Source organism: Mya arenaria, chromosome 5 (genome assembly GCF_026914265.1).
Source record: "Mya arenaria isolate MELC-2E11 chromosome 5, ASM2691426v1".
In the NCBI taxonomy this organism is placed as follows: domain Eukaryota; kingdom Metazoa; phylum Mollusca; class Bivalvia; order Myida; family Myidae; genus Mya; species Mya arenaria.
Genome location: NC_069126.1, coordinates 7,395,435 through 7,421,642, shown reverse-complemented (window position 1 = coordinate 7,421,642; position 26,208 = coordinate 7,395,435). Strand labels below are relative to the sequence as shown.

Below are 26,208 nucleotides of genomic sequence, written 5' to 3'. Positions count from 1 at the left end.
ATATATATATATAAAAGCACTAATCAGCATAATAACAGCTCATAGCATAGTGACTTGAACGATTATTGATGTGTATTATCAAAATATTATAATTCGGCAAATGAGATTGCTTAATAATTAAGAAAGCCTCTCATTAAAATAGCCGCCAGATTAAAGTCATTGATATATAAAGCTGGTTCTTCAGCGCCCGTCTTGTGTGGAATTAGATATTTTGCACAACAACAATAACAAATATCCCTAACATAAAACTGATCAGACACTCTAAGATTTCTAATCTTTCCATTTAATAAACAGAAACAATTCGATTAACGTCATGCTAAACGTTTAAATACACTACGTATTGAAAAAGAAACAGGTATAGGGGTTAGATTATTTGATACTGCGCAAACTCGAAGTCGGTGAGGTACCCTTTTCTTTATATCAGGCGAATTGTAATAAAACATTGAATACATGTATTTAAAAAATCAAAAATTAAACGAGCAGTTTTTTCAAGAATTAAAGAAAGGCGCACTTTTTTCAGCGAAATACGACGCCGTTTTTCCCGCGAAAAATGACGTTATAGACGAATTTAGAAACAATAACGTTCAACAAGAGAAAGAAAAATATATGAGCGTGAACGTTTTCACAAGACGTACTTGACGTTGAAATTTCATAGCTGTATACAAAGAATTGATGAAAATATCGGTTATTGTAGCTGGAACGCAAAAATATGACAGACGTTTCAAAATTGACGTCAGTGGCATATTTTGAAAACTCGTAGATTCAAAACTGTTCCGAATATTGAAAAAGTAAAAACAGTCCCTAACTGGGCATATGCTCTTCTATTCGTATACCAATTTTCAGACAGTAACTCGAAAAAAAATTCATAGTCGCGTTCCACCTTAAATTTTAAAAGAGTGAAAAATATCAAATTGATAACTAAATAACGGTTTTAAATATCAATAAAAATCTGCCGGTAGCAGGATTTAATTTATTATTATAATAATTATAATTATTATTATTATTATTATTATTATTATTATTATTATTATTATTGTTAGTATTATTATTGTTATTATTATTATTTTATTTTATTTTTATATATCTATTAATATTATTATTCTACAATCAGACACGCATCCTTTGTCAAAATTGGTTGTATTATAGATATTTTGAAACATTTGAGAGTTCGGCGCGAATCTCGAACTAAGACACAAGATGTTACTGAATATTGGCCAAGGCTACACGCGTGCCCTAAATCAAGAGCGTAAAAATTTGTGATAAGATATAAATTTGTTTTCAACTTAACACACAGACAAGTCAAACAGACGGGTGCAGATATCCGCGTTTGGATCACTTGCTGTCCCGTTAATAAAGACACTAGATTGTCAATATATACCGACCACCCAGACCTACAGACTAGTATATTTACCTTGTCGCATTGAACGTTTCATACTTGGAGAGTTAAGAACGTTTAAAATCATGTCGGCTTACGATCAATTTGAGAAACTATTTTGTGGAGAATGGAAATTCGTAAAAGCTGAAAATGCAGAGGAATATTGCAACAACGCAAGTATATGATATTCCGTTTCTTTTACAATTATACGTTTATAATATGTTATCATTTTGGCATGTGGAAATGAATGATAATATATGTGTTGTAGCCAATACGTCTTGCATTAATTAACGTTTTAAATTACATGTAGGTAAGGCCGTCCTTAAAAAAATGTTAATTTGCGGTTACCTGATCGACTCCGTAAAATCGGCCACACTAAAAAATATGAGATTTAGTATCCAAAAGGTGCATACTGATGGGGGAGGGATATTAAATAATGGATTTAATTGTTTGTTTCAGTGCAATATCGAAATATTTTTAACCGAATGAGCTACAAAAGCTGTATTTCACTTGTGGCAAATGTAGCGAGATGAAATATATTGCGAACGCACACTGAAATGAACAATTTTTTATTTATTTTTTTCAATGCCTAAAAAGGATTTAAAAGGACAGTTTTTAGTAGTTTTTTAATGAATGGCGCCAAATTGTATGCGAACGTGACGCCATTTTGGAAACTACGACGTTGAATTTGTGTCCCAGCACTGTGCGCGCTCACGATTGATTTGGAATTGAGAGCGGGCCAAACTTTCAAAACTGAAAAATATCAAATTGATATTTTCACTGTTTGAAACAGTGAAATATCAAATTTACTTCACGGATAAATCTCTAAAAACAACCGGAAAGAATATAATAAAAATGATAATCCCTACCTACTTATCCACTCTGAAATGAGGGGAGGGTAACAGCAAAACAAATAACTTGTTTAATCATGAAAAAAAAGCTTAAAGTGACACTCTTATTCAAAATCAATCATACGCATGTAAAACAAACATCAATTCTGAGTGATACACATTCAAATACTATCTAAATAAGTCACTTATGGAAAATATTTATTACTATTAACAATATTATAACCGTGTATTTAATACAGTCGAAACCCGTCGGCTAGAAATCCCCGTTGGCTCAAACTTGATTTAGAGGACCGATTTATTTAAACTGAAGGTTAACAATCCCGCTTGGCTCGAAGTTTCCGACGCTCGAAGTATTTTCGCCGGTCCCTGGGAGTTCGAGCCAACGGGGTTCGATTGTAATTAAAAACGCAAAAATATTAAATGATTGGTGAATGCTAAAAGATTTATTGTGATATACTTTCGTTTCATAAGGTAGCAACACCGTGTTTTCTGCACATTTCTTTCATATTAAACTCGGTATCCTTCATAAGAACCAATGTTTTCGACATTTATTCATCCTTTTTGGTATATAAAATAACTGTATTAAATGTGTTAAATCTTATTTTTGAGTAAAAATGCATCTTTAAAAATACTAAAAGAATGTTTTAAAAATGCTATGATCCTCAATTGCCTTAACTAAAGATATCTTGGTCAATCTCAGAGATGTCTTAGGAGGAAAAGCAGGTGACCATGACGATCCATCCTGACATTCTGTACAAGCGGGAGGGGGACTCAATCGTGCAGACGTACCGCCTCGCCCCTGGGGTCGAGTTCTCCAACACCATCAAGTTCGGCACTGAATACGAGTCCAGGGACACCACTGAGCCGCCCCGATGGCACAACAAGGTCAGGAAGTGGTGATTGTTAAAATCTGGTTATTGTTTATATGGTTGCTAATGACGTTGTTTTTTTATTCCTGGTGGGCAAGTTGCCATAAAAGGAGAAAATATTAACTTCCCGATATCAACCAATAAAAGCACGCATGCATCAGGTTAAATGCTGTATAAAATTTCTTAATTCAGGGTCTTTGCTAATGAGTCTCACACAATATAGATATCATCTACTACATATTATTCATGTGTTATGACTTCGATAACTCCGTTATGACATACAATTTGGGTAAAATTAAAACCATTTATAGGGGTACACCTCTGCATTCACGATAAGATGCACTTAAAGGCCTAGATTAAGGAATGTTCGGCATGATAATCCCCTGCTGTGCATCTCCTGCTAATTGCACTGGTGTCACAGTAGGGGCCAATTTCCTGTGTATTCGTTCATTGGCTCAGGGCCATTTAGGGTCCATTTCTATAATAAAACTAAGTCCACTAAACAGAGGTTGTGGACTGTACACAGTTTTTTGTTTGTTTGTTGTTGTTGTTGTTTTTTTGTTTGTTTTTTTTGTGTTTTTTTTTGGGGGGGGGTCACTTATAGAAGGCTTAAACTATGCCTTTAAATTGTAAACATTACAGTTGGTATGAGACTATTGAACCGAATGTTACGTCGCAGTTATACGTTATGAATAGGCGTAATTGGTGCCGATGATGATACTTTGTATGATCGTCTTCATGTGACGTTTAATTATTATACTAATATTTGTAGGCGATGCCATCGTTCACCGAGGGCGCGTTTAAGCAAGAGGTTTATCCCCAGTTGCCCGGAAAGTGTAAATTGGAAGTGGAGGGAAATATCGAGGGGGGCTGCATGGTCGTGGTAGGTACATTGTTCATGGTCGTGGAGGGCAAATCAAGGGGGATTACATGGTCATGATAGGTACATTGTTTATGGTCGTAGAGGGGACAATCCAGGGGGATTGCATGGTCATGATAGGTACATTGTTCATGGTCGTGAATGGCAAATCAAGGGGGATTACATGGTCGTGGTTAGGTATATTGTTCATGGTCACGAAGGGCACAACAAGAGGGATTGCATGGTCGTGCTACGTTGTTCGTGGTCGTGAAGGGCAAAATAATAGGGGGATTACATGGTCGTGGTAAGTACATTGATCATGGTCGTGGAAGGCACAATCCAAGGGGATTACATGGTCGTGGTACAATGTTCATGGTCGTGGAGGGCACAATCCATGGGGATCGCATGGTCGTGGTAAGTACATTGTTAATGGTCGTAGAGGGCAAAATCAAGAGCGATTGCATGGTCTTGGTAAGTACATTGATCATGGCCATGGAGGGCACGGTCCAGGGGGATTGCATGGTCGTGGTAGGTACATTGTTCATGGTCGTGGAGGGCATAATCAAGAGGGATTGCATGGTCGTGGGAAGAACATTGTTCATGGTCGTGGATGGCACTATCCAAGGGACTTGCATGGTCGTAGAGGGTACATTGTTCATGGTGGTGGACGGCGAGATAGAAGGAATGACATGGTCGTGGAGAGCAAAATTCAAGGGGGATTGTATGGTCGTGGTAGGTACATTGTTCATGGTCATTGAGGGAGAGATAAAAGGGGATGACATGGTCGTGGAGGGCGAGGTAGAAGGGATAACATGGTCGTGAAGGGCGAGATGAAGGGGGATTGCATTGTCGTGGTATTTACATAGTGCATGGTCGTGGATGGCACAATCGAGGGGAATTACCTGGTCGTGCTAGGTACATTTCTCATGGACATCGAAGGCAATATTGAGAGGATTAAATGGTCGTGGTAGGTATATTGTTCATGGTCGTGGAGGGCAAGATCGAGAGGATTATATGGTCGTGGTAGGTAAATAGTGCATGGTCGTGAAAGGCAAGATCGAAAGATTTACATGGTCGTAGTAGGTATATTGTTCATGGTTGTGGAAGGTTAGATCGAGAGGATTACATGGTCATAGAAGGTAAATAGTGCATGGTCGTGGTAATTTACTAATTGTAGAATACATGTTTGTGGTCGCAGTGGCTTGAAGATAAATTATTCATGGTCATACTGATACCCGCAAAATATCAAGATTGCTAAGCCCATGCTGTATGTACATAGTTAACAGTTGTTGCGAGTTGCATCATTCATCTACAAGTACCGGTGCTCATTGGAGACGAAGAGTGGGATCCGTGAGCTTACCCCCCGAACACCCTTACTTTCTACGGGAGCTTAGACAGAAGGCTTTTTTTAAAGCAGAAATCATGCCTCATGCTTACAAATCTGGTATCTGAAATTAATATTTGCAAATAAAGATATGAAATAAATTGAAGAGTAAAAGGTCTACTGACAAATCGTTGTTGATTAAACTGTTGTTACTTGTATATATTATAATTTGACAAGTTGCATTACTTCAGTTTTTAATCATATTTTAGACGATATTGAACATGTGAATGAATTCAATACAGAATCTGAGCTAAGATTTCAAATATCACCTCCTCCTCGCAAAGTTTAATATTTGTCCATGCAAAGATTGTACTGAGTTATATTTAATTGGAAGCATGTATACAAAATTTTCAGATAAAAAGTGTTCACCTGATAACATAAGCCAATCTATCTAAACCAGTATATATGCTGACAGAGTTGATTTGAAAATTGATAACGATGAGTTTGCATTTTAAATATCGACCTCCGGGTATGCGCCATGCGACAAATGCTCTGTTAAATAACAGGCCCCAATATCACAAAAACACTCAAATCAAATCTCATTTTCAATCTCAACTCATTTTACCACATAAAAGCTTAGTATTATTAAAAATCTTGCATGTTTTTTTTAAATACTTTTTAAAACGTATTTTCTCATAAAATGTGTAGATACAAATATTTCGTCAATATTTTAAAGAAAACTTATTCTAGCGCAAAAAATATACTTGAGTTTTTTTAAAGCTGCACTCTCACAGACATACCATTTTTACACCTTTTTTATTTTTTGTCTTATTAAGTGCAATTTTTTTGCGTACATAACTGAAAAGCAATGATAAAAGATTGCTGACAAAAATCAGATTGCACATATTCTTATTTCCGTTCGAAAAATAATGTTTTATGGCTTAAGCCTTACTAACGGTTTAAGAAAAATGCATAAAACATCAATTTTTTAACTTAAGACAATAAAATCTGCGATCTAATTTTTTGTCAGCAGTATTGTATAACTGGTTTCCATGGATTTTCGCAAAAATTGGCTTGTTCCAAGACAAAAAATAAAAAAGTTGTTAAAATGGTCAATCTGCGAGAGTGCAGCTTTAAAGAACAAAGAATAGTGCTCAAATGCATTTTTGGCTGTAGAATATTTTTCGATCAAATGCGTTAATCAGCATACTCTTTATATAGATGATAGAATGCGCTTTTAAAATGTGTAAAATATAAATACGATTTTTGATAATTTTTTATACTATGTGGTAACATGAGTTGAGACTGGAAAAAAACAACGCAGGTGCATGATAACATGACAAGAGTATTAGGAATATACATGTGCATTGTGTTATATAGGTAATCCGTCCCCGCAAAATTACGGTGCAATAAACCCTCCCTTAAGACGTTGTTTAAAACTTATTAAAGTGGAGAGGCGGGGGTCGAACCTGCGACCCCTTGGTTGAGAGTTAAGGGTCTTGACACTAGACAACGGATAGCCGCCACATGGTTCATAAGTTTACATGTACATTGTATTATATCAATAATCATCTCATGCAAAGTGCAATAATTCCTATTGAAAACAGTATTAAGTATTTAAATGGTAAGGCGCGAGATCGAACCTGCAGCCCGTTGGTTTGAGTCAAATGTCTTGACAATAGACCACGGATGGCTGCCACAAGTATTCGGAGTATAATGTACATAGTATTATATCAATTATCCACCCCTGCAATAGTAGTGCAAAATTCCTCTGGAAACAGTAGGATATATTTTAAAGTGAGACAGGGAATCGAATCTGCGACCCGTGGGTTTTGAGTTAAATGTCGTGACACTCGACCACGGATAGCCACAACATGTTTTAGGAGTAAATATCGAGGGCATTCGGAAAACCTCGGCGTTTTTCCATCGAAGCAGCCACGGATTTGTGCCGGTACATCAGTAGAAGTAGTTCGTAACATTATTAATAATAGTATTATTTAATTGTAGTTTTTTAATATGTAGTTTGTATCACTAAGTTTAAATTGATGGCCAGGTAAGCGTAATTTTGCATAAATTATTAAGATTCCCGAGAGTAAGGTAAATAAGTTTAATAACTTGAATTAAAATTACTAGGTGATCTGCTTGCAGCGTAGTTAAATGTTAAGATTTCTGACATAGTAAACCGTCGCATACACATGCGAGGTTGTTTTCGATGCACGTTAATACACTGCAATTTTTTTTTTAAATAAAGATATTGCTGATTGTTCAGGCATATACATCAGAGGGTGTTTTTTATGGAAAATGGTCGAGGTGTTCCAAACGTTGTTTTTCGTGTTTTTGCAGGCCACGTGGGTAATGGGTGATCCAAGCGTCAAGGGGAAGAATTACTACAAGAAAGCATAAATGCCGGACTTGAATTGCACGCGCACCTGCTGAAGAGATTGGACAACACGCGCCTGGGCCAGATTTTACAAAAAAAACTTAATTCATTTCTCAATCTCAACTCATTTTACCACATAACATATTAATTGATACAAAATCATATATGTTTTTAATCATTTTAAAATCGCATCCTCGTACAAAATGTGTTGATTAAAAACTATTTCATTTTAAGTTTCATTTTAAGTTTTTATCAAAGAAGTATTATTCTACAGCAAAACATGTCATTGAGCACAACTCATTGTTTTTGAGCAATAAACGGCAACTTACAACTGAAGTTTCATGGTTCTTTATAGTACACATGTAGCCCAAACATCACCCTGATCTGGAGTTGTTTTCAGGGAAAAGTTATTATCTACTGGTCAACGGCAACCTACATGTACCATTGAAGATCCATTGTCCTCTGGCCAAACTGCTCTAAAATCAGCGACCAAAGCTTTCCTTGGAGTGTTGATCTAGATTATTAACCTTACCTAAAAAACAATAGGGGTCAACTAGTGGTCAACGGCAACCAACCACTGAAGTTTCATGGTTCTAGGTCAAACTGTTCTGGAGTAATGACTGCAGATTAGACTTGGTCTTTTGACTGACCGACCAATAACATTTATGAACCTATATACCTCTATTTTTCAAAAGTGGGCAAAATAATACATACAGGGTAACATATATAACCTCTGTCAATCAAAGAAAATACGGAGTTGCATTAAACATAAAAGTAGTTGCATTAAACATAAAACTAGTCAATTTTTATTTTTCAAACATTGTTCATGCTTGACACATGTATACAATTAAAAAAGAAATATTCAAACAACAATATTACTGTACAAAAAGTTATAAATTGTGCATGTGTCTTTTCATATTGAGATTCATCAAGACGCCTGAACTGCCATTATTTATTATAGTTTACAGTCCATATTGAAATCCCCATACGTTGATTGTAATATCAACTTGAAAAGAACAAATTAGTAAAATAAAAACAGTAATGTTTCTTTTTCAAATTATGAGGAGAGTTTAATGCTAATTCATATAAAAAAAGATGTGTGATCATGTGGACAAATTATTCTGATTAATTACAGTTTCTTACAGTGTTAGAAGCACAAAAATGTTAGATCAGCAATGTATAATTTGTAATTGTCTGGCGTTATCTCTCCAGCTGGGATTTCTGTATAGCTTCTTCAACAACATTCCTTAAGTACTGTATTGTCTCCCGAGGGTTGTCACTCTTCATTATGGCGTTACCGGACACAATCATGTTGGCACCCGCCTGCAAATGGAGCAGAACATTTGGAATACCTCAAAGCATGTTATACTGCAATAGTGACATTTTTTTCTCCTTTTTTATTGAATTAGAATTACATTGTACATGTAGGACAATCTCATTGAAATCAGGACTTCCTGTAAAGGATCACCTAAGATTGACCTTCACTAGCCAATGAAATTGCTTGTTACATCAAAGGCATGAAGCTAAAAATGTCATGGCCGAATTGAGTTGTGGGTATAAGGGATTTTTTTTCAAAAAATAGTGAATTCCTATGCTCAGACTTTTGTCATTTTGACGAAACTTTCTAATCTACCACTTCTCTCTGTGTCTTAAATGTAAATGCCATTGAAAGGACTTCAGTTTGAGGTGCTGCATTAATGTTTATTTAAGTACATAACATGAAATGAAGTGAACATCACAATATGATTTTAATGAGATTGATTGTAGGAGAGCTTCATTCTACATTTGCATTTGTAAGGTATAAGAGTCTGAGACTAAGCTAATTGTGATATGCACTAAGCCTTAGCACATGAGTACTTACACAATAACTGGTGAATATGGTTGGTGGCAATTTGTACCAAATACTCACATTACAGCTTACTACAGGACTGGTATACATATATGAGTAAATGTAAAACCTGCTAAATTTTACCATTCAATTTTTACCATTCATTTTAGAGAGAACAAAACTTATGTTATTATGACCAAATACACATATAACAGCTTTTTACAGGACTGGTATACATTTATTTGTAAATGTAAAACCTGCTGATTTTTACCATTCAGTTTTTACCATTCATTTAAGAGAGAGCAATACTAATGTTATCATTATTTGCTAATCTCTACTGCATCTAAACTGGGTACCAACCTCGGCACATTCCTGTATAGTTGCTGGGCCCACACCTCCATCCACCTCTATGTCCACAGTGCTGAAGTGCTCCCGTAAATAGCGCACCTAGACAGGCAATGAAACAAATTTTACAATTATCCACAATAAAGATACACTTTAATTTATTACAAGGTACAAGAAATTGGCACTCAGAAATCAATGTCCGTACTAGCTTGACGATAAAAGCCTACTAGAAGATCTTAATTTTGGACTAAAAAATAATTAATTCCTGTAATATAAGGATGTGATTGAAGGCATCTGAAGAGCTGAAACCATTTTGGCGATAGGTTTTATGGGCGCCTCATGTCCCTAATGGTATTCAAAGGTGGTGGAGATTCTTTTTTTTTGTCCCTTGAGCCATAAGATCCGCGGAAATTCAAGAATCCACAGACAAATCACAACCCTTAGCACTCAATTTGCACCATAGTACAGTGTCTAGAATGATACAGCAAATTCGGGTAAAAAAAAGCTCTTAAGAATATATTTCTCTATCAAAGCAAAAAAACTATCGAATAGTTTCCGATGTGGATCTTTTCCATTGTTTTTATATTATAACCGTTCATCAAAATAAAGATAAGGCTTAAAAAAAGATTTTGTTTACATCCTTTTCAAAAATAGGTAGAGTAGGGAGGCTTTTTAAAAAAATTAAAAAATTATTGAGCTTTATATAAGAATGTCATTTTCATCATTGGAAAATGGTGTTAAAGTAATTCAAGGTTTTAAACCTTCGATACATATTGAAAAGCAATAAAAAATTATTTTTTTTAGTTTTTCATTATTTTTTTTCAAACTGACTATAAAAACAGTAGGGTCAGCGCCTATTTCGTAGGTAGGGTCGGGTCACCCGAACCAAATGTTGTTGTTTTTTAAGCCTAATAAAAAAATGAAATTATCCCAGTGCCATATTTTCATTATTTTAGAATGCAAGTTATTGTTATCAGCATTAAAGATGAAAACGCAATAGTCAGAAATAAAAACAATTAACTTAGTGCCATCTGTGATGATACAACAGATTAAAGATTTTCAAATTAACAACTAAAATCCTTCATTGTAACATGCCCCAGGAGTTTTTGTTTTTTAACCTTAGGCATCATGTCAGCCATAAACTTCTGTCCTCCAAATCCTGGCTCCACAGTCATGATCAGGACCATGTCCACCAGGTCAACAAATGGGTCCAGAACTTCTACTGGGGTATTAGGTTTAATCCCTATGCCAGCCTGAAAGTACTTTTACTGTTACAAAGAATGAGCTTTTATTTACATCACTGATAGTTATGTTAAACCTTTTATTCACATCACTGAAAGTTATGTTAAACCTTTTATTTACATTATTAATAGTTATGTTAGACTAAGTAATTTTTGTTAATACCAGTGAAAAATAAAGACCAATGATATCTGAGTACATATACATTATGTTCATTTATGTCAAATAAAATAATTTATTAAATCTGTATAGCCATAAAGCTAGTCAAAAAGCTGTTTTAAAATTACTTCATAGAACATGTAAATTTCAATGTAATTGCAAACCCTTGATTTAAGTTATGAATGTAAATCTAAAGAATAGTTGTGAGAAACCCATTCTAAGTTTACAAATACCTACATACCTTCATGCCTGTTTCTTTGATCTTCCTGATACAAGTCTTTGGGTCATCAGTGGCTTCAAAATGAAATGTGTACTGGTCAGCTCCCGCATCATGCATACCTTCAATCCACTGAAAAGGGATCAAACTGACACATAATATAGAGAATGATTTACCTTAAATAGCAAGGTTAATTAATGCAATTAATAGGTATTTTGCCTTAGAACATAATTATTCATGACATCAGTACCTTTACCAAGTGTTAATTAATAGGAAACACTTTATTGCCATTTGGACCAAATGTCTTTTCAGCACACCCATTAAAAAATAAAAATAAAATATAATATGGGACACGAAAACTTGTGAAGGTGCTTGTCAATGCTTCCCTGTTTAAGTTGTGTAAACTATAAAGGCATGTTAAAAAAGTAGTGTTATGTCCAATATTGGCTGAGTTTGTATATATAAATTGTTTTTAAAAATACACTTTCCATCAGGCTATTTTTATTTATATTGATTTAGCTATAATATCTCATCTGCATAATCTCCTTTACGCCTATTACTGTGGCTAGGTGCTATGCCTGCTGAATGCCCATTATTGTGGCAAGTTGCCCTGTCTGCTGTACGCCCATAACTGTGCTAGGTGCTGAGCCTGCTAAACGCCCATTATTGTGGCAAGGTGCCCTGCATACTGAATGCCCATTATAATGCCAAGGTGACCAGCCTGCTGAATTCCAGTAAGTGTGGCAAGTGCATAAGCCCACAGAGACTTCTACTGCTGTTATGAGCGCCTGAAATGATCTTGATGGTATCATCTGGATCATTTCAGGCGCTCATAACAGCAGTAGAATTAATCCAAAAGACCTGTGTATGGCGAAATTTTGGCGATAGTGTGTATATTTTCAATCGGATTCCTGCTACAATTTGGAATAACTGGTAAGTTTGTTTTGTCATTTCTATGTAAAAATGATTATTCTTTGCGCAGAACATAGTGATATGCTTAGGATTGGTATATTAGATTATTAGCTTTAAAATTCATGTCTGAACTGGACGTTTACCGTTTCCAAGACGAAGTGTGTTTGGGAAGGTTTCTTCTCTTGTCAATTATATAACCTTACTGGTTGAGAAGCAGTTTCCGACGGAAAGCAGTTTCCGACAAATCGCTTTTTCGCGTACCTTCCTTAGATCTTCATAAAGAATGTACTGCAGTTCAGCTATATGGTAACTAGGCAATCAAAAGTTGAAATTCTTACCGAGACACGTAAGAAACTTTTATTATTATTTAATGTTTAATGTTTATTTTTCATTTTGTACACAAACTTGCACGTGGGGGATCTGCACGCGCAGCGTATTGCGCATGCGTGTGAACCTAATTTGCATATCTATGAATAGCTACAATGTTTTCCTTAATTGACTTATACAAACGATGATCATTGTGTACATATTTGTGAACACTGGTGTCATGCTTGTTTCGCATCCACATTCACTTAAATGTATACAAACACAAGTTTCCATCAGAAATGAATAAAAAAAATCATTGATATTCAGTCTCTGCCCGATTTCGAGTATGAATTGAATGTCGTAAATTTTAAGGTTTAAATTTTTTGTAAATGCTGAAAAATTAAATAACATTTCTCTTATTACAGTCTGATAATTTGTTTATTAAATAAACGGATAATAAAAACACACAACAGGCACCTCAAATATGCCCCGCAGTCAAATTGTCGGAAACTGCTTCTCATCACAAGCTAATCAGAACAACGTAAGTACCCTCTTTGCGCCCCTATTAGATACACTATATGTGACGTCACACATGTTAGAAATATATCGACAATAGCAAATTGAGCTGTAGTTATATAAAATGTGAACACTTTTAGTAGATATTTAAACACGTATAAATTATTCAATAAAAACGTTTAAAAACTGTCGGAAACTGCTTCTCAACCAGTAGTGGATTTTATAAAATGTTGAAATATTGTCGACAGATCATGATTAATAGTTGTATTGTGTCCCATGACGTGATAAGCAGCCCATAAAATGGTGTTTTTTTCTTTTTCAGGATCAAGACTGATTTTACCCAACTGAGGCCACTGGCAACTATTTAAAGTAAGCCAGGGGCAGCTGTTGGGATCTGCATCATACATTCAAGTCTCTGTGCGTAAGCCAGCTAAACACCATTATTTACAGTGCTTATTTTTGAGCAATGTACAAGGAACACTTTTTTTCTTTTAATTTGAAATTACTCCCACGAAGAGTGACAGTTATTAAACCATCGACTGAGTACTTTGTTTTACCTGTTCGGGCTTTGCTACCATCATGTGCATGTCCAAGAACACATTGGGTAGTTTAGGACGGAGACATTTTACAACCGGATGACCGAACGTTAAATTGGGAACAAACTGCCCATCCATTACATCAAGGTGCAAATAATCCGCACCGCTGTCCATCATGCGTTGACATTCCGACGTGAGGTCTGATAAATCGGAATTTAAAATAGAAGGTCCAATTTTTGCTTTGCCGCATCCGTTCTCCATTTTGGACGTCACGTGATTTTAATGAATTGTTTGATTCATTGATTTACTTTGCTTAACCGATTAATCCTATATTCTAGTTCAGTAATGCAATATTCGCTGCCTAATCAATATAAGTTTGCTAGAAAATACTCAAACTATAACATAAACTGACATTATACCACTTTCAAAGAAGCAAAAATACTAGCATTATTTTCCCAAAATCAAATTATCCACATTGTCACATGACCATACAAAATGGCAGCCTCCACAAAAATTAGCAGTATTTTTAGACCTAATTTGTTTAAGGGAAAAGTAGCCATTGTCACTGGTGGAGGAACAGGAATTGGACAAGCTATAACACAAGAACTGTTGTTTCTAGGTAATTCATTTATATTTACTGACAAAAAGTTATATAACTTTACTTCAGCAATATTTAATAAGAAGTGCAGGGTCATATTCTAGAATGATTGTTTTTCCTGCATTTACTAAATTAATGTTGAACCTGACAAATGACAATTTAAGATATAAAAACTTTTGTATAATCATGGCTTTCATGACATTGTAATAGACTTTTGACACTTTTTGGCAGACTATTCAGAGTCATAGCTATGTTCAAATTATGCCCTAGTCCATTTAAACAGCCGCTTCAGAGTATTTGATAATTTTTGTGTTATAGGGAACACAACAAATATCCAAATGTTAAAAAATGTTCCCTAAACGTGCATTATTGTGGCCAATTATGCCCCTGTGTTAAAAACTGGCCAAACCCAGGGGTCAGAAGTGTCCTATAGACTTATATAACAAAAAAATAAAAATCTTCTTGTCTAATACCCCTAGGCCCAGACCCTTGAAATTTTGTATGTATCATCATATTGTGGTCCTCTATCAAGTGCGTACAAATCATGTCCCTGGGGGTCAAAACTGGCCCCGCCCCGGGGGTCACAACTTCCTATATATTTTTACCCCCTTCATATTTGGGGCTCTCATATTTCCCTATGCAGTGGTCCTTCACCAAGTTTGTTCACATTATGATCCTGGGGACAAAACTGGCCAAGCCCTGGGGTACACAATTTTCCTATAGACTTATATAAGGAAATCTTTGAAAATTTCCTTTTCTCAATCCACATGGCCCAGACCTTTGATATTTGTTATGTAGCACCATATGTTGGCCCTCTACCAAGTCTGCTTAAATTATGCCCCTGGGGTCATTGCTGGCCTCATCCCTTTAACCTTCTTTCTTATTTTGAAGCTTCAGCAATGAATTTTTGACCATGTGTAAAGTTTTGAAAACAAATATCAATGTTGTCCTTGGATGACATTGACTGTGACCTTTTGACCTACTTTTTAATTTTTGAAATTTCAGCAATAATATATGGACCTGATGATGTGTACAATTTTAAAAACAAATATCAATGTTGTGCTTGGATGATCTTGACTGTGACCTTTTGACCTACTCTCTTATTTTTGGAGCTTAAGTAATGAAATTTGGACCATGTGTATAGTTTTGAAATCAAATATCAATGGTGTCCATTGGATGACCTACATGTATACTCTGCCATTTTGACCTATTTTTTAAGCTACGGCAATAAACCAAGATTACAGTTTTGAAAACAGATATCAATGTTGTGCTTTGATGACATTGACTGTAAACTCTTGACCTACTTTCTTTTATTAAAGCCACAGTAATGAAATTTATACCATGTGAGCAGTTTTGCAAACAATGTTGTCCTAGGATGAGCTATACTGTGACCTTTCGACTTTCTTATTTCTGAAGCTATAGCAATGAATTTGGACCATGTGTACAGTTTTGAAAACAAATATCAATGTTGTGCTTGGATGACCTATATAAACCACTTCAACATTTGGCAATACTTGATCATAGTTTCATCCCTAGTTGCCTTGCCATAAACCCGAAAATTCATTCATTTTTGTAAGTAAACAAAAAGTTAAAACTTTCACTCAGGTAAGTGATTAAGGGCAGTCATTTCTTGATGGTTTTTACTTTTTACTTTAGTTTGATTTCTGATTCAGCGTTTTACTGGTAACTGTCATTTTTTATTTATCACTACATGTACAGATGTATGATCCATGTACCTGAACCAAATAAGTCAACTGAAAGAGAAACTATTATTTAAGATGTGAATTTAAAATCATCTACCTTGTTTGAGATTCTAGCTTTGGATTATCAGCAGAGTACAATATTTTTTCTTCCAGGATGCAAGGTTATGATAGCTTCTCGGAACATGGAGAGATTGTCCGAGTCTGCAGAATCAATGAAGTTGCAAATAAAGCCCAACAGTGCAGCACAACTAGAACACATGCAGTGTAACATTCGCAAAGAGGAACAGGTTTGTGATATATTTATAGTCTAGCTACGTACATCCATCCTCGGCACCCCAGCGTATCATAATCTATATGATACCCTGGGCAAATCAGCTGTAAAAATTTCGTACTCATGAATAATTATGAGGTGAAATCCAGCAGCTTGATTGGTCTCATGCGGTGCGGAAATGGCCAAGAAATTACTCGGTTCGAAATAATCCAATGAGATCACGGCTTACCAATCGTTTTAGGCAGGATATTGTTAAATATGCCGATAGCTCTTTACAAAGGAGTTTCTTCAGTGAATTCAATGGTCTGAAAATGCTTATGAATATGCAAGATTTACGAAGTTTCTCTAGCCAATTTGCCAGGGTATCATATAGGTTATGATAAGCTGGGGTGCCAAGGATGCGTACATCAGACTAGGGATGGAATGCTGTCATAGGTTCAATGTATAATATAATATAATAGTTGCAGATACAATCATGCAGCAAAATAATGCTGTATTTATAAGAAAATGAAAATGACTGACTGAACATAAAGTACTGTACTAATTGACAGTTTGTGAAGGGTTGGGGTATGATGGCCCTTTATTCTCTTTCTATGGCATATATGATCATGTTTATAAGAATATCTCCAAGCCTTATTTGTTATAACTCGGTTTTAGATAGGTTAAAAATGGACAGGGGCCTGCAGAAGAGGGACGAAAGGGACACATTGTGTCCGGCTGTGAAGAACTTGAACATTATGAATATGACAACAAATGATAGGAGTGGTGTTAGAGTTCAACAGCCAAATATTAAATGATTGCATGTATTTATAAGTTTTAATTAAAGAAAAGTTTTACAGTCTTAAGCATTTGGTTCTATGAAGGCAGAAGTGTGCCCATGCTTGTCTCCATTAGGGCAGAATGGTTCTACCAAAAAGGACAGGGTGCCGCACCCTTTCATAGCTCTTGAGCTGAAATCCTTGTAAAAGCCTTATAGTTTTAATAAAACAATCTTGTAATGGTATGTATAAATATGTTCATTTCTACAGGTCAAGGATCTGATTTCAACTACGGTAAAGAAATTTGGTAAGCTGGACTTTCTAGTAAATAATGGCGGTGGTCAGTTTCCAAGTCCAGCTGCGGACATCAGACTAAAAGGCTGGAATGCTGTCATAGAAACGAACCTCACCGGAACTTTCCTCTGTTGTAGGGAAGGTAAGTTTTCTCCTAATAGCAATAAAATCATATGTATTTAAATTTGTTAATGTATTTATTATATCAATTATCAATGGGAGCTGTGAATACAAATACATTCTATTTACTCTTATATTTAATGTCTCTTCTTTGACCTATAAAGATTGCATTTTTTATACAAAACGTATCATAATTTTAACTTTTTATGAAATTAGAATAATTTTGTTTATGTGGCATCTGAGAATTAATACTCATTATTAAATAATAAAAAATGAAATGCATTGCAGAAACGTTATTGGTGAATTTCTCTCGCCGTATATAGGTGGAAATGGAAGACTACATTTTTTTTGTGTAGCAAAAATCATAATATGTAAGAATTGAAGAAGACTAAACAAACACATGTTATCTAGTGCAAAGGGTTCTTACAGCTGGGGTCCAGGGAGCCCCAAGGTTGAAAAATTGAGATTGTCTGGTAATTTTGTTTGATCCCAATATATTTGCTTTATAATTGCTTTTACTCAATAACTGTTGAAACTGGAGGTCCCAGAAATTACGGTACAGTTAAAGTTGAAAATGGGGGTTCCCAGCCAAAAAAATGCTATAGAGACTCCAGTTTTCTGCGTCAGGGAAATCGCTGGATATTGTTTATATCACTCATTTGCATCATTATTCAGCATACAACCAATGGATGAAAGAAAATGGTGGAGTGATTATCAACATCATTGCTGACATGTGGAGGGGGTTCCCATCTATGAGGTAAAGTTATTCATACTGTTGTGAAGAATGAAATGCTCCTTTCAGGGCTTATCAGCAAAATATCATAAAAATGCTCAAGTCATTTTTTATCCTCAAGCTCAACTCGTTTAACAGGATGGCATGATTCAAAGTCACTAATGTTTTGCTCTTTTTAAAACCACGGTCTCTAAATGTGCATTATGATGATAGACATCATTTCTTAATATTCTGAAGAAAATTATTTACAGAGCACAAAATGTCCTTGAGTAATAAATCAAAAATAATAAATTGAAATCATAAACAAGATTATTATTCTTATTAATAAGAAAAAATAGGTGGGAAAAATCAGTTGGTTAGCAGACTTATTTCCACCTATGCTTAAAAATGTGAAAAAGTGCTGTATTTTAAAGTGACACTCTTATTCAAAATCAATACATACACATGTGAAACAAACATAAGTTTTAAGTGATACACCCTCAAATACTTAGTAAATAATGCATTTCAGGAAAATATTAATTAATATTAACAATATTATAACTATGTATTTAATAGCTGTAAACCCAAAAATATTAAATGATTGGTGAATGCTAAAAGATTTACTGCGATTTACTATGGTCTCATAAGGAAGAAATACCCTGTTTCCTGCACATTTCTTTTCAATTTAACTCGGTATCCTTCAAAAGAACCATTGTTTTCGACATTTATTCATCCTTTTGGGTATATTAAAACAATTGTATTAAATGTGTTAAATCTTATTTGGGAGTATAATAGTGCATCTTTAATAGAGTGGAAAAAGTAGAAGTCTAAACCCATACCGGTACATGTGAGCAGGAATGATTTATTTAATTTGTTTGTTTTATTATTCACTCTACAAGCATCTGAAGAATTATTTAGAATCAGTGACATGTAAAGTGTATTTCCGTCTTCAAATGTGTATTAACAAGTAACAGGCCATAATGATTTATTTAGTAAAATTTTATAATAGTAAAATCAAAAGACATATATTGAAAGAACTAAGCTTTAGAGACTTTTTGACATCACAACTTTTTGTAATGAATGTAATGTTTTGGGTTGATACGCTGCTAATTTGTTGCATTATTCAAGTATATCAGAAAAATATATGACTTTTAAAACTTAATCTCAGAAATTATATTGCAATTATTATTGATATTATTGCATGTTTATACTTTATACACCCAGGGCAGTGAGGGTCGGGGTAGCCATACACCCAGGGCAGTGAGAGTCGGGGTAGCCATACACCCAGGGCAGTGAGGGTCGGGGTAGCCATACACCCAGGGCAGTGAGGGTCGGGGTAGCCATACACCCAGGGCAGTGGGGGTCGGGGTAGCTAACCTGACCAAGTATATGGGCATAGAAAGGCTTGAGGGAGATTTGAGTGAACCCTGGTGCACCTGTATGGATCTATAAAATTTTGCTTTCTCATCAATATTGATTTTTTTCTATGATTGAATGATTTACAGTCATACAGGAGCAGCGAGGGCTGGGGTAGACAACCTGACAAAGACCATGGCCATTGAGTGGGCTGACAAGGGGGTACGAGTTAACGCTGTTGCACCTGTAAGTCTCTTTTTTCACTTTTATTATTTTTTAGACCTAAACTAAAATTTATTCATGTTAGGGTTACTTGACCCTAACTAAGAAATAGGCGCAGACTGTACCGTTTTTATAGAAAAATAAATAAATAAACCAATACCAACCCTATATTCTTTTGGACAAGATGTAACCCTAACTAAACAATTAAAATTTATGGCCTAATGCAGATATTAAACACTTAAGTTATGATCAGATTTTATCCGCTTTATGCTAAATATATATGTAATTTTATGAAGATCATATTTGATTTGTTTATCCTTAGTATGTGTTGTCAATTCAGATAATTGAATAAATATTACTTACATTGAGTAATGAGAGAGCAACAAGAGTTCAATTTTAGCACATTCGATTTTCAAAAGTAATTTTTGAAGTATTGTCAAAGCCTCAGCGTGGTTGTTGGCAGTGTTGTCATGCAAACATTTAACCTTGATCATAACTCAAACACATCTTAAGACCATAATATAATTTTCTGTACATATGTTGCAAGAAACAATGTGCATATGTATAGCAAGGCCTGTAAGTCTGGCTTTAATAAGTGTTTAGTTATATGCCCTTCTTCAACAAAAAGCAAAACAGATGAACGATGTTTTTCACTCCGAACCACTCTTGTTTGTATTCTACTTTCAATGTGCTTCGGAATTGATATCTTAACTGATTGAATTAAAGAATCAATATTATCTATGCCTGGTAGTTAAATGTAAAGTATTTTATTATATGCTTTCTGGTGGTTTAAAAAGTTTTATCAGTGAAATAAAAATGATATTTCACTGTTTCAAACAGTGAAAATATCAGTTTCATATTTTTCACTGTTTTGAAATTTAAGCCCATTCTCATGACCAGATCAAACATGAGCGTGCTCAGGGAAGAAACACAATTTCAACGATGTCATTTCAGAAATGATGTTCCTTTCACATATGATTTTGTGCACTTTTTTGAAAAAAATACAATAAAATGTCATTTTAAATCATTTCGAGCATATAATTAAAAGATTTTTTTTGTTTCAGTGTATGGTCACGAAATATTACACCTCGTGAACATCATAAATAACTCATGAAAAATAGCTTGTGGTGCACACTCAATGAAATGCATTGTGATCTTACACTGGTGTTTCATCACGTACAATGTATTATTTTTTGTTACATGCAAATTTGTACAATCTCAACTATCTGCTACGTTTGACAGGGAAGTTCCATATATTCTGACACTGCGGCTGCGAATTATGGGTCTCCAGATGTATTCGACGCCTCGATACCTTACTCACCCGCCAAGCGGCTGGGACGAGTAGAAGAGGTATTCTATGTGCCTCATGCTATGCTAGTCATGCATGTTTAGCTGGCAGAATACTCTAGATTGTTTTAATTTAACAAGACCTTAATTTTGCATTTTTTGTGCTCTGGTTATATAAAAATAACCTAGCCAAATGTTTGTCATCTTTGCTCGATGATTAAGTAATGGCGTTGCACATTTCAAATTTTGTCAAACTTTCCAAAATCAAAACATCGCAAAAAAAGATCTTGAAAAATTTAAACAATCTCACAAACATTATATCAGACATAATGTGACAAACAATTTCGACATCATGTCCCTTTTGGCATTTAGAAACACTTTTAAGTTCTGCTGGTACACATTTGGGGAGCCAAGACCATATTGCAGACGTTTACAAAGTCTATAACAACAGCCATCTTTTAAAATGTTAAAAAATATAAGTGCAAATTCTTGCACATTTTTTAACCACCCATGCCTTTTTAATGGGGAAAGTAAGCGTGATAAGTCATTTTAATGAGTAAAATTCAATGGTGAAGAAACTAGAAATTTGTCACATTATCTCTTCCACTTTGCCGCTGAGTTTCTCTTGCAGAAATGGCGCTTCAACTGAGGGACTATAGGCTAGAAACACCCTCTCTGCTGTATTAACCTCACCTTAACTATTACCATAACTTGCTGTGTTTTTTTTCATTCCTTAAGGGCCCTATATATTCAGAAACCGCCGCTGCCAACTATAAGACTGATATATATATAAACCTAAAGTACGTCCACCCTACTAAAAGAATGGGAACTGTTCATGAGGTATGTTTGGAGAGAATTGTATAAAACAGTAATGGAAGGGTGCTGTACCCTGTGCGTTTTTGTTTGCACCCTTTCTTCCATCATGGAGACCAGCATAGGCAACCGTCTTTCTTTTTAGGATAAATGCTTAAGACTGTTAAATATTTCTTTTGTTTGATTAAAATTTATAATTTGATGATATAACATACAAATTTTACATACTTGGCTATTTAAACCTTATATTACCTCAATTGAAAACATTTTCTGTTAACTTCAATATGTTCAAGTTCTTCCCATCCTGACCCAATGTAAACAATTGATACAACCTGCCCTTTTTCGCCTTAGCACCCTAGCTAGCTAGCGGTCCCTTTTCCGCATTATCATGTCCTTTTTAAAACCTGGCTAAACTCCTGCTTAACTTGTAAATGATATCCAGAGCTCCATTGTAAATTCTATATAATTAAGTTATTGTTCATGTTTTACAAATAAATATTAGGTGATTAGTTTCCTCAAACACTTCGACAAACCTGTTTCCAAACTTGAAAAGGTTTGTGGAAGTGTTTTCAGAAACTAAACTTTTAATCAAACTCTGGTAAAAGAGGCGGGGCTCTGTAAGCGGCGTAGACTGCGCTATGTTTCATTTAAAATGGTGAAGGAATAGAAAAGTTATCTTTGTTATTAGTTTTCAAAGCAATATATTGCTTTCCGACGTAGCATTTATGACGAAATTAATCACATGGTATACACACACTGATGGTTGTCTCTATAAAATCTAGGTGAAGTTTGATCCTGAGTCAAAAAGTAAGTCAAGAGATCAATTGGTCCAATCATAGAAAAATTGTGAACACTTAAAACCAATATTGATCTGAAGGTCAGAATGTATGTCTTTATCAAATAAGGTTCAAGTGTGGTTCATGACACAAGCTTTAAAATTGTCAGGCTATGCTCTTCAATCCACCACAGATAAAGACAAGCATTAGAATCTGCTTTTGGTACTCTTGTTAAAGTTTCATGTACATTTTCCAGGTTTCCGCATCTGTTCTTTTTCTCCTGTCCCCCGCAGCCAGCTTCATATCAGGAGAAACAGTGAAGGTTGATGCTGGCTCTAGTCTCTACGCTAATATGTGGACCATTCCTGGTATGTTTGATGTACAATGTAGGACACCTGTGGCATTAAGAATAATATCGTATTGTGAACAATATTAATAAAGATTTGAGCCTCTGCACAGCTTATATCACATCAGCTCAGTAGGGCTAGTAATGATATGTGCGAACAGCCAATATGCGGGAAAAACTGGGCCAATACCGAAATTGGCCATTTTGATTGGTTTAAAAACTTGGCCTTTCAGGAGTTGATTGGTTTGATTGCTGCATTGATTTCAATTCTTACTATTTGGAGTCTTTGTGATAAAGAAAATAAAACATAAAAGTTAAATATTCCCTTGGGCTGAAGTTTAAAGTTAATTTGAAAATGTTCGTTGATTATGTTTTTATGATAGTATTTGTCATTCATATAGGAAAGAGTCGTAATACATTGGAGACTATTTCTCTTAGATGATTTTTTATCCATTGTGAATAATATTTCTCTTAGATGATATTTTATCCATTGTGAATAATATTTCTCTTAGATGATTTTTTATCCATTGTGAATAATATTTCTCTTAGATGATTTTTTATCCATTGTGAATAATATTTCTCTTAGATGATTTTTTATCCATTGTGAATTATTGGTTGATAATTATTCCTTCACCCTTCCTTACCGACTTTCATTGAATACTCATTTTTGTAACAGGAATTACAGCCCCATATAGTTCCAATTGTAAAGAATATTTGTACCATTTCAGACCACAAAAAGAGTATTCCATATACCTGGGCAACAGATGATACTGGTGATAATGATGATGGCAGCAGCAGCAGTAGCAGCACCAAGTCCAAGTTGTGATATCAAAGAATTTCATCTTGACCTCAATTGTTAGCATTTTGTTTGTTTTCTTTTTACAAATTATTGGGTTATGTACATAGTCTGAATTGAAGATGTTTTTCCTGAAAGATTTTGAACAGGAATAAAACTATATTTTGTGTAGTAAAAGAGGGTCAGGGATAAAAAGAAATCAGAGTAATACTAATCAGAATAACATAGTTTAGAACATTGTATGTGTTTTTCAATTCTAAAATAGTGGAAAAAAATCATTGGGCCATTTCACTTTGTTATATATAGAAGACAATTGCTTGCCTCAGTGTACAAATGTAATGATTTTCACCACGTAGGCACCAAAAATGATATATTACGATCTTACATTGAAATTATAATGTTTCATTTTATTATATTTTTTTATATGCCTGAAAGTGGTATTAAAATACATTTAGTTGCCTTTTTTAAACTTTCCTAATTGTATGCATATGTAACGTTATTTCATGTCACAGCCCTGGGTGTGCTGATGTTTAATTTGAAAAGCAGAACAGGCTTAAATTTCACAACAGTGAAAACTTACAAATTGATATTTTCATTGGTTGAAACAATGCAATATCATTTATATTTTACCGTAATAATCCACTTGAAAGCATCTTTTAAATAACATTTGCCCTGCATTATAGATATACAGATTTAGTTCCATATATATATCATCAAGTTATGTATCCAAAAAAAGATCACAGATTTGCACAATCATAGCACAAAATTTAAATAATTACATGTATCACATTTTTATTCATATACATATATTCAAATAAAAATACCTCATCTATTGCTAAAAGCAGAAATAGTACTACTAGTATTATCTTAACTTAATAAAAACGTATTTAAATCTAGTTTAATGTTGTTGTTTTTTAACATAAAAAATAAATTTCTAAAATATTTTATGAGCATGATTTAGCTTTTTGACTCTACCATTAACTCTAAGCAATCCTAAGTTTGTAAAATTACTGTCTTTAAGAGAAGTTCTTGGAGAATAATCATAAATAAATCTTACAACTTTGTTTCGACACATCCGAAGTCCAGATTTTAACTTGGCCGTCAAATCCTAGAACCATGAAGAAGAGAAGTTGTCAAAAATATGTTGAATGAAAGAGTTACATACTGTTTAACTGAAGTTTTTAGCTCACCCAATGCACAACAGGCTACTTTTCAATATATGTCCATATATGGAAGACTTTGAAAATTATTCTCTGCAGAATCGACGGCAGCGTCCAGTATTAAATGTCAGATCTATAACTTGAGAAATGTTTGTCTATTCAGACGAGCGATATAGGTCCATCTTGGCCCTCTTGTTTTATCCAGAACATCCTTTTGCCTATACCGTCATTTTAGTCAAGAGTTGACTGTCTTAATTATATCATTTCCAGTTGATTCACCTGACAAATCAATGTCAATGAAGTGTTTCATTTTTTTGTTATGCATAAATAACATTGTCATTTCATACTACAAAAAAGACTTGACTTTCTTTAAATTACTTTTAATTGCAACTAGAATTCGTTCATTTTTTTCTGAGATGTATAGATAATTTGTTATCAATAAGCCATTTGATACAGTATTCAAGCATTAGACCTAAATGACTAGAATAAAATTAAGATTCTAATGGCAGAAAATCATTGCACTATCATCTGCGTATAACAGTAACGTACAGTCTTTACTCATACTGATAGGCATATCATTGACGTAATTAACAAAGGAGGATAAAGAACAAAGTATACGTTCAAATGATATATGCCTTTGAAACAATTATATGATTCGTTAATAATAAATATCAATGAAAACATATTTTGCACATGTTTTATGTAGTAAAAGCATTGCTCTGTAACAAAAACTATTTAAAAAAAAACATTCCAGCTAAAACCATAATTACGAAGTGTTATGTTTTTGGAAACAGGTATTTGTAATGACTATGGTGTCGTCCTCGCTGGTGGGGTTATACCTCGGCCATCACTCAATAACTGTTAAAGATATTCAATTGCAACTTGGTATTTTTTTTATTATGGATTTGTCTTATGCAATTTAACTTCTATATGGTTTAAAAATGTGTTTTTTTAAACAAGACCAGGGCTGGTATTCAGTATTGCTCATAATTGGATCTAAGAACGATGTAGCTAATCGGATTACTTGTTATAAAAAACTGACCAATAGAGTGAATGAAGTCAATGATGTAAGACCATAAGACTGATTAAGTCGCATATTGAAAACCACCACGGTTGTGTAAATGATGGTAGAGCTTCGGGTGCGGAAGGTCGGGGGTTAAAACTCCTGCCGCGTCAAACTGAAAGACGTTAGAACATGGCACCAGTAGCTATCTTATCTAGCGCTCGACATTTAAAGAGTATTACTGCGAAAATGTGGTACTCAGTACTGGCTGAACCCA

General features: G+C 34.6%; 3 protein-coding genes across 4 annotated transcripts; 2 read left to right on the top strand and 1 right to left on the bottom strand.

Moving 5' to 3' along the window:
- The first annotated feature begins 1,448 nt into the window (after positions 1–1,448).
- LOC128234690 (uncharacterized) lies at positions 1,449–7,995 on the top strand. Its single transcript, XM_052949096.1, has 4 exons — positions 1,449–1,552; positions 2,927–3,111; positions 3,868–3,978; positions 7,622–7,995. The coding sequence occupies exons 2-4, from the start codon at positions 2,956–2,958 to the stop codon at positions 7,679–7,681; spliced, it is 327 nt and encodes a 108-aa protein (XP_052805056.1). The 5' UTR covers positions 1,449–1,552; positions 2,927–2,955; the 3' UTR covers positions 7,682–7,995.
- A 446-nt stretch (positions 7,996–8,441) lies between these two features.
- Positions 8,442–14,129, bottom strand: LOC128234689 (ribulose-phosphate 3-epimerase-like). The gene is made up of 5 exons (XM_052949095.1): positions 13,738–14,129; positions 11,471–11,578; positions 10,950–11,084; positions 9,847–9,933; positions 8,442–8,981 (listed from the first exon to the last, which is right to left on the bottom strand). Exons 1-5 carry the CDS (start codon positions 13,975–13,977, stop codon positions 8,859–8,861), a joined length of 693 nt encoding a protein of 230 aa, XP_052805055.1. The 5' UTR covers positions 13,978–14,129; the 3' UTR covers positions 8,442–8,858.
- Positions 14,075–25,613, top strand: LOC128234688 (peroxisomal trans-2-enoyl-CoA reductase-like). Of its 2 annotated transcripts, none has more exons than XM_052949092.1 (8): positions 14,075–14,335; positions 16,171–16,304; positions 17,317–17,482; positions 18,136–18,217; positions 19,678–19,774; positions 20,993–21,100; positions 22,883–22,994; positions 23,701–25,613. In XM_052949092.1, exons 1-8 carry the CDS (start codon positions 14,212–14,214, stop codon positions 23,796–23,798), a joined length of 921 nt encoding a protein of 306 aa, XP_052805052.1. In that variant the 5' UTR covers positions 14,075–14,211; the 3' UTR covers positions 23,799–25,613. The 2 variants fall into 2 exon arrangements, with proteins under 2 accessions (XP_052805052.1, XP_052805053.1); XM_052949093.1 differs by lacking the exon at positions 20,993–21,100 and adding an exon at positions 21,776–21,877 and having other exon boundaries at positions 14,207–14,335.
- Positions 25,614–26,208: the final 595 nt, after the last annotated feature.

Excerpts from the sequence above, each read along its gene's own strand:
- LOC128234690 (XM_052949096.1), top strand. The coding sequence starts at position 2,956 with ATGACGATCCATCCTGACATTCTGTACAAGCGGGAGGGGGACTCAATC. Across the intron at positions 3,112-3,867 it reads CGCCCCGATGGCACAACAAG|GCGATGCCATCGTTCACCGA; the intron begins GTCAGGAAGTGG and ends TAATATTTGTAG. Across the intron at positions 3,979-7,621 it reads AGGGGGGCTGCATGGTCGTG|GCCACGTGGGTAATGGGTGA; the intron begins GTAGGTACATTG and ends GTGTTTTTGCAG.
- LOC128234689 (XM_052949095.1), bottom strand. The coding sequence starts at position 13,977 with ATGGAGAACGGATGCGGCAAAGCAAAAATTGGACCTTCTATTTTAAAT. Across the intron at positions 11,579-13,737 it reads TGGTAGCAAAGCCCGAACAG|TGGATTGAAGGTATGCATGA; the intron begins GTAAAACAAAGT and ends ATCCCTTTTCAG. Across the intron at positions 8,982-9,846 it reads CTATACAGGAATGTGCCGAG|GCGGGTGCCAACATGATTGT; the intron begins GTTGGTACCCAG and ends CTCCATTTGCAG.
- LOC128234688 (XM_052949092.1), top strand. The coding sequence starts at position 14,212 with ATGGCAGCCTCCACAAAAATTAGCAGTATTTTTAGACCTAATTTGTTT. Across the intron at positions 14,336-16,170 it reads ACAAGAACTGTTGTTTCTAG|GATGCAAGGTTATGATAGCT; the intron begins GTAATTCATTTA and ends TTTTTCTTCCAG. Across the intron at positions 17,483-18,135 it reads TTTCCTCTGTTGTAGGGAAG|CATACAACCAATGGATGAAA; the intron begins GTAAGTTTTCTC and ends ATCATTATTCAG.